This window comes from Gaeumannomyces tritici (genome assembly GCF_000145635.1).
Source record: "Gaeumannomyces tritici R3-111a-1 unplaced genomic scaffold supercont2.9, whole genome shotgun sequence".
In the NCBI taxonomy this organism is placed as follows: Eukaryota; Fungi; Ascomycota; class Sordariomycetes; order Magnaporthales; family Magnaporthaceae; genus Gaeumannomyces; species Gaeumannomyces tritici.
Window position 1 is genome coordinate 40792 of NW_008804553.1, and position 8336 is coordinate 49127.

At 56.1% G+C, this 8336-nt stretch overlaps 2 protein-coding genes across 2 annotated transcripts; both read right to left on the reverse strand.

Annotated features, from left to right (window-relative positions):
* Positions 1-2477: 2477 nt before the first annotated feature.
* GGTG_12517 (hypothetical protein) lies at positions 2478-4679 on the reverse strand (the record flags this gene model as incomplete). Its single annotated transcript, XM_009230417.1, has 4 exons — positions 4069-4679; positions 3187-3698; positions 2831-3041; positions 2478-2731 (listed from the first exon to the last, which is right to left on the reverse strand). Exons 1-4 carry the CDS (start codon positions 4628-4630, stop codon positions 2478-2480), a joined length of 1539 nt encoding a protein of 512 aa, XP_009228681.1. The 5' UTR covers positions 4631-4679.
* Positions 4680-5900: 1221 nt separating this feature from the next.
* GGTG_12518 (hypothetical protein) lies at positions 5901-8336 on the reverse strand. The gene has a single exon (XM_009230418.1). It carries the CDS (start codon positions 8323-8325, stop codon positions 7102-7104), a length of 1224 nt encoding a protein of 407 aa, XP_009228682.1. The 5' UTR covers positions 8326-8336; the 3' UTR covers positions 5901-7101.

Here is an 8336-nt window from a genome sequence, read left to right on the forward strand (position 1 = left end):
TGCTCCAAGCTACGAAAGGCGAACGAGGCGCTAAGCAAACGCCGGAGGGCCAAAAAAACACGTGTCCGACAAGGAGGGTTACATACTGTCGAAAAGATACGAGGTGTTTTGGATCAGGAGGAGCTGGATGGACAGCTACAGCAAAAAATGCGCGACCATGGGGGTTAGGAAAGGAGGGCGACGACGACTCGTCGGCGATATGGCACGTGCGGCAAAACCGGACACAATGCGCGCACCTGTCAGGAAGAAGTAGAAATGTCCGATATATACAGTTCCGAATAGTTTGAATGGATTCCTGGCATTGTTCGGTTGGCATGCGCGTCGATTAACCGGAGGTCGGGTGTGGGTGCGCGACTCGCTTATGTGCGCGACTCGCTTATGTGCGCGACTCGCTTGTGGACTACGTTATTCGGGTTACTTGTGCGGGCTAAAAGCGCCTCGCACGAATCGGCCCTCCGGGGATAAAGTGCGGTGGGGCAATTCGTCGTTTTTGGGGCAATTCGTCGTTTTTGGGGCAATTCGTCTTTTTTGGGGCAATTCGTCGTTTTTTTGTGACATATTTTCCCCAGCTAAATTGGCGGGACATGAATGTACCACCAAAAAAGGAAATAGTCGTCCCACTGTGCTCCGCACCATGTGTAAAGTGGGACTAAACGCGATGGCAGCCAATTATACTTAATCTTAGCCATGCACCGTGCTAATAAATAAAACTCTCCCCTTAATTTATATATGCACTGTGGGTTTCCTTTTTTGGCGGTACATTCATGTCCCGCCAATTTAGCTGGGGAAAATATGTCACAAAAAAACGACGAATTGCCCCACCGCACTTTATCCCCGGAGGGCCGATTCGTGCGAGGCGCTTTTAGCCCGCACGAGTATTTCTTATTTTATTAACTAGTTTATTACATCGCTGGAAATATATTACACAGTTGAAAAATGCACGCATAATTACTGTGACGGCCCGGGCAGCTCACCGCACAGCGCAGGGATCCACGTGAGCACGCGCCGCGGAACAGCCCGTGCGACAAGACGCCGCACCACCTTTTCTTCTGCATCGCGTGTTCGGCGCTCCGCGCCTCTTTCCCTTTTCCCTCCCCATAGAAGAGTCTTTCGTCCATAGCATCAATTGAACCTGGCTGCGAAGCCTACTCGCCCTGATCGTGACAGTTTTCAAATGCAAATAAAACAGCAAAATAAAATTGTAAAAATAAACGAAAAAGTAAAATTTAATAATAATTTACAAAATCTTTAACATGTATTTTTTCTGGAATTTTTTAACTTATCGTAAGCGTTTAGAAAATTCGTTAAAGTGTTACAAACAGGCCTTCTGCTCCTAAGGTAGGGCGCCCTAGGGAGGTGTCAAGCAGTATCTGGGTTTGGTCAATCGAGGTAAACTGGGTAACTTGGGTGCAGGTCTGGATGCTTGCTCCAAGGGTTACTTGGGAGCTAACTTAGGTTGACTGATGCCGGAGCAACAGTCGAAGCTATCTAGTACGGTAGGAAATCCTTCTTTCTTATACCCTAGCAGGCCTTCCTTGCTTTGCCAGTGATATGTCTGCTATGTCCTCTTGGCGACATATCGGACATGTCGCCTACGCTATGTCCTGCTATGTCTGATATGTCGTCTGTGCCACTTATCGAGACATATCGGACATAGCACACCTCTTGCTTAGGTAAGTGCCTGGTCCCGTGACACCTGGCTCTCCAGGCCTGCCGCGAGGTGGGGTTGTTGCCATCCGCCCCAGCCCTCCTGCCCCTCCTTTCCATGCCTGAGTGTGGTCGTAACATTAAGGCTTGCAGGACCTTAAATAACAAGCCAGGCGCTTTGAGGGGCGTATAAACGAGTGCAAGCGGGACTTCCGGATGCTGTTTACTAAGTCGGTTAAAGCTTTTAATATGCAAACTGTAAAGGCGGCCTCTTTACAGGCAGAAAACGAGCGTTTAAAGGAAAAAATCAAGGTACTGGCACCCCAACCCCGTCGCACGATTAAGCGCACGTTCCAAGAGGCTTTTTATGATATAGAACGGATTAAAGAGGCTTAACAGGCCGTTAAGGAGGCACGGGGTCCGTTGGCCAGCACCCAGGCCGCCAAAGTCAGAAAAATTAGCAGCTCACAGGCCTCCAAGGTTCTTAAGGCATTGGACGACGACGCTGCATAATTTTCCATTTTTTTTTATATAGTTTGGCTGCGAATTGATGGCGTCCGATTGATCGTGGTCTCGTCTCCCTAGGTCAATTGTGTGGCCCATTGGGGGGTGACCCACTCTAATAAAGCGTGTCTAGGTAGGTCCATAGAATGAACGAGCGGGAGGCGCAGCGAGAGCTGAGCGGGTTTATGCGGACATCTGCCGCCTGAAGGCATCTGACCGAGCTGATGACAGATTATGATGCCATGATGCGCAAAAGCACCCCACTCAGTGAGCCGGGCGAGGGGTTCTGATGACCAAAAGTGGGTCCGCTCATCGCACGTGATGGCTTAGTCATGGATTCTTTTTGGGACGGCCTTGGACACATGGGGCAGGGATGCCGGGAGCCAATCCTTCACGGCCTCCGTCGTAGGATAGTTCGTACACAAATCTATCCTTTTGCAGCTCATCCTGATCCACAATAGCAGATAGAGGATGGACGGTAGGGCGGAAATATGACGGACATCGTCGAGGCTCTCACTCGCGGCGTGGCTCAGGCCCCATAGACGGGCGTCGGGTTTCACAATGGCACGGACAAAGGTGGCTGACACGTGACCATACGCAAATTGCCAAGCTCAAGAAGCCAAGGGCGGTAGCCAATAGGAATCGAGACCGTAGCGATTGGACCTTAGGCACCATTCACTTTTTGATTGAGCAGAAGTCCAGCCCGGCGTCGCAGGGACGGCTCTGGAGAACCGAAATATGACAGTACTGTTGGGACGATCGCTGACGCCTGGATCCAGAGACATAAGTCGACGCGGCATCGTCCTCTCCGAATCCGACGAGCCACCATCATTTGCGTCCGACGGCCGTATTTCCCCCTCCTCCTCCCAAGCGGGGCCATCGGCGGCTGGCTTTGATCTATTACCCAGCCACCCCTCACACTAGCACACCGCCGAGTTCCCAGTCCGCCGACGTCGATTATCCGCGTCTCGGGCGAGTGGAAATTGGAAAGGACGCCAAAGTCGGCGTGAGCACGCCGCTGCTGGCAATGCTCACAGCGCCAAGGCTGCCCGTGCTGGCCCGCTGCTCTTGAGGCTCGCGTTCCGCGGCGCTGTCGTTAGGATAAAACCATTCCGACCACCCAGGGTGCGAGGTGCCGCGGTCGCCGGGGCCGCCTCTCTCGGCGCCGGCGGGTCCTGAGTCCTCTCCTGTCGGCCGTGGCGTCTGAGTGCTGTTCGTAGGAACGGCGTACCTAAACAGCAGCGGCTGCTCTGGTGCCAGGCACGTCGAGCACGAGGTGACGGACCGCATGCTGTTACGGACTGATAGGGCCCGAGGCTGGGCCGCCGCGCTGTCCGATGGGCTGGTGATGGCGGGTGCTGTAACGAGGGACACCCGCCGCGCCATTGCGTGCTCTTTCATGGCGGGGACGGAGGGGCGGGAGTGGGTCTGCGGAGGAGGTCGCAGCTGGGCTGTAGGACACCAGGATGGCCTAGGCGTAAAAATCCCGCTCGAAGGTGTTGTCTGCTCGCTGAGCATGCTGGCTACCCATTTGTCGACGGCCAAACCTGAGTTTGCCGTCGTTATGCGGATAGGGATCGGCGGTTTAAGAGCGTCTTCTGAGTCCGGATGCGGCGGAGGGCTCGGAGAGCGCACACCGGCGTCTCTTGCGCCTTCTGATGCCGCGATAAGGAGGGACTCTCCCATGGTATCGGGCGCTCTTCGCCACCTAGGATCTTGAAGTTGCTGTCTGGCCTGGCCGTACCAACTGAGACCGGGGCAGGGGAATCGCGAGCCGCGGCATCTGAAGAGTAGGAAGAGGAGGATGGCGAGCAGGACTATGATACCGACTGTTCGGATCTGTGGTTAGCTCTTGAGCTTCAGGTCGGCGGATAGGTGTACCCCGCGGCGGGAGAAGCTGGCTACGGAAGTCCGTACCTACTATCCCGGCTGCCGTTCCTGCGGCAATGCCGGACGGGCTGGTGTTCGGAATCGAAGACGGCTTTGGCGTAGGGGCCGTATTGGCGGGAATTGTGGTGGACCCCAGGAGCGACACCGACGAATTGACTTTTAGAAAGTTGGGGCTAGGCGTCATCGACGGGTCCCCGTCGCTCGTAGGAACATTTGCGCTGGCGAGCATTGTCGGTGTGTTCGTGGCTGCATCTACCATGGGCGTTCCCGGGACGTTTGTTGTTCCGGGGGGCGCCGATTCCATGGCAGGCTGGGGCTTGACAACGATACCTGTCGGACTTGGCGATGGCAGGAGAGGTACTTCGATGTTGGTTTTGGGTGGTTTGGACGGAGGTGTTGGTGGCTGCGTAGTTTTGGGTTGTTCCGGGCTTGTGGCAAAAGGGCCGTTACCACTCCCATTCCCGTTCCCATTCCCATTCCCGTTCCCATTTCCGTTGCCGTTGCCGTTGCCGTTGCCGTTGCCGTTGCCGTTGGCTTTGCCTTGCCGCCGCCAAATAGGGCTCCGGATGGCTCTCGCATCGAGCGGCATTGTCCGAAAGGTTATCAATAGTTGAAAGAAAACGCAGACAAATGAATTAAATACGTATATGTATTCGCAAAGTCATAAAGAAAATGATGGCTATGTACCCGCGTGGTGGAAGCAGAAGAATTGATAGAAAAATGAGAGACTGGAAAGGAGGGAAACCAAGACATCCGCAGGCTGGCTTTGACGACCATAAATCTGGGAGTGCATTCGTCTCCATTCTCCATCATGAACGGGTTTTACAACCTGCGACGTCCGCCCCGTAGCGCTCCTCACGGAAATGACCAAGCAACTGATTTCAAGTCGACGCCACGGTTGGGTCTAAGCAGCAGGAACCCCGAGGCTGTTACGCGAGCTTCTCAGAGCGGCCAATCACGATAATCCCGCTTTCCCGTGGCGTCTGTGCTCACGTCCCTGCCGCCTCTTGGAAACACCGGACCAAGCCATTAGTCGATGACAGGCTAGTCTGGACTGAGATAGATGACGCCCGCATACTTAGATTTGGCACGTGCGTCCGTGCATTTCCAACACCCAGGGTTGAGGCAGCGAGAAGCCGTAACTGGCAAGCTGCTTTGCCGGGAGATGCCTTAACACCTCACCGGGAACAGAAGGAAGAGATTAATGAACGCCCACACGCTGTTAAAGCTGAGACAAAGAAAACACCAGGCTGTCAAAAAGATCAAGGCCATGAGGTGGCACTAACAACAACGCCAAACAGTATTGCGACCCTGGACTTACGTGAACAGCCATGATGTGCTGGACCAGGCCCTGTGGCTCAGGTTTTGGGGCCAGGGCCCAATCCCTGGGGCCGGGGTTCGTCCCACCAGCTGCAACAACAGAGTGCGGGGTGCGGCTAAAAAGCCCCATAATTCGGAAACATCGGGAAATAGTTTCCACAACAAATTGCAGCTCTCTCACGAAATCGTTTTTTCGTCTTCTTCGGCCATGTCTCACGCTTCCTTTCCCGACTTTGGGTATTAGCACTGATCGAGCTAGCGGCGCACGATTGCGGAGTTCCGCCTTTTCGAAATCCGCACACCCATAGGACCGCAATCGTACAGGACGCCCAGCCGATGCAGTCCGGCACAGGCTGTGGTAATCGCTGCGATAGCGACGATCCGACAAGGGAAAATCCTTTACCACATTGCAGATTAACACGAAGAATAGCAATTCCTTCGTCCAGCAGGACTGGATTGGTTACAGGGGTCCGAAGATCGTGGAGATGAGCCTTCTAATGATCAAGCAGCGGCTTAGGCCTGCAATAGAGCATTCGCGATGGCAAGCGATGTGATAGAATAAACCGCTGTGTATTTCGGACCAAGTGACCTAGCCAAGGCCCTCTGCCATCCCCATTCCCCAGCCGGACCAGGATGTGTTCGTCAGGCAGAAGGCGAACCCGAAGCGCGGAGCGATCCTGTCGCGGTCGAAGGAGGCGGCTGTGCCCCGGGACTGGAAAGCCTCTCCATCGCGTCCCCGTACCGCTACACCCGCCGGTGGAAGCGGTGCATGGATTGTTTCCAGCAGCTGGGAATCCCACGGAGGCCGTGATGCGTTTCGGTAATCCGAGTTTCGGCTACCATGGCCCCCGCCACGATCTGACCCCCCTACATTCGCGGCCGGGAGCAAAGGCCCCGATCCCGATGCGCGTTAGTGACGACGAAACACCCATCCCGGCTAGAACCGTGCCCATGACAACGACCCCGACAAGTTCGAGTTGGTGTCGGTCAAAGAAGCACCAGCGGTCATGACGTAGTATGAACCCCCGCCACGTGCGGGTGACGGCAAATACCCGTGTCCAGCCGCATTGTCCAGACAAAACGCACCCAATCTCCGTAACCACTCCAAACCTGTGGCACCTCACCACACTCCCAAGCACATCCACCTCAGTATGGCTGCACTCCCGGCCAACCCGGCGTGCAGCACCTGGCATGCTTCAACCTTTTCAAACGCCCCAACTTGGCCGGCCCAGCGGAGGAGGCCTTTGCGCACCTCCCAAGTCCCGAGACCTTACGCCTCCACCTGAGTCCGGTTCCCGCCCTCCTGGTCAGCCGGCTCCCACCATGGAGTCTCGCTGCCCCATAAACTTGCCTAGAGAGTATCAGCCACCGCATCCCCTTTTGGGGGACCACCCTCCTCCTTCTCCTAGTTATTATCCTCCAGCCAGTGATCCAAATGTGGACGTCTTCCACCTGCGACCGCCCTCGGAGGGTAATGCGCCTGGGTGCAGCATTCTAGGAACGCCGTTTGGCCATCCTGCGCCGCTCCCGCCGCATCCGCAGAGCCAACAGCCGCCGTCCCAGCACCTGCAGCACCCTCAACATCCCCAGCATCCACAGCAAACGCAGCATCATCCTCCTCATCTCCCCCCGCAGCAGCAGCAACATCCGACCCCCATACCGCTGAGTCGCACCTGTAGGGCAACTTTGTGCTCGCTCGCGGAAACACGTGCGGCGACTGCTTCGCACGCCGTCGACTCCTTACGCTTTGGCCTGGCCGCCAAGCTGCTGCTGCGGCCGCTGCTGTTGGTGTTGTTGGGCGACGAGGCGACCTTGCTGGATGAGCGAGCTCGTTCGCGACAACAAATTCACAGAAGCGCTGGAGGTCCTCAAAGGCACATCTGGAAAAGTTCCTGCCAAAGAGACCTCGAGGAACGGCGGCTGGTAGGTCCGTTGTGTGATAGCTGTTCTGCCACTCGACTTGTCGGCGCTTGTTGCTCGTGAGCGAAGAATCTGACGGAATGATTGATCTTTGGGGAGCCGGCAGGCGTCGGCGTCGCTATCGGCGGGTGGGCTGATGTCGGCCAGCCCTCGTGCGGCATTCCCGAACGGGACTCCGGCAGCGGAAAGGGTTGGAAGAGGAGACCCTGGCGGTGAGCTCAACGGCGTTGCCGACTGGGAGCGACCCAGAGAAGAGGAATGGGCGGTGTCGGCATGACAATCTGTGGAGCTAGCGTCCTCACTGTTCTCGTTGGCGGCAGATAGCCCCTTGGGCTTCTCATGTGCAAGGACAGCACCAAGGACCTGTTCGACGGTACGGTCGAAGTTCGAATCCCCCAGGCTAGCGTCCGGGGGAACAAGCCCCGGCACGCTGACGTTGCAAGCATCGTTGGGTCCCGAGCGTCCAGTGATATCAGCACCGACCCCGGCTGCAGCTTCAACGGAGTCGGCGGGCAACGAGACAGCAAACTCCTTCCGCACCATGAGCCCAAATTTGCCGAAGCCAAAGCCGGGAGTCAAATCGGCAGCAGCCAGTTTCCGGTACGGAAGAGAGTCTTTGTCCTTGTCGAATGAATTTCGGTGCGACCAGGCCTTTAGATCCACTAGATCGGCCTGATCGATCGGGTTGACCACTCCGCGCAGTCGACGCAGCCCCCGCCCGGTGGCCAGATACCGCCGCAGCATCAACCTGTTCAGCTTCGTCACAGCCTCGTCCAAATCACGAACCTCCCGCGCTGCGGCGCCGATAACTTCGCAATATCTCACCCCCTTGGAAGCCAACTGGTAGTGCTGGACAGGGCCTGCGCCCCAGTATCGGCCTACCGTTTTCAGAGGACCGATACATCTGGATTTGACCTCTGATCCACCTCGCGCCACGTCGGCGAATCTCTCCCACTTGGCCGCATCCTCTCTGGTTTTGATTGGCAGCCTCCGCGTTTCGCCTTTCTTTTCCTTCCATTCTTTGTACCCGACATACTCGTCCATTATGATATGCT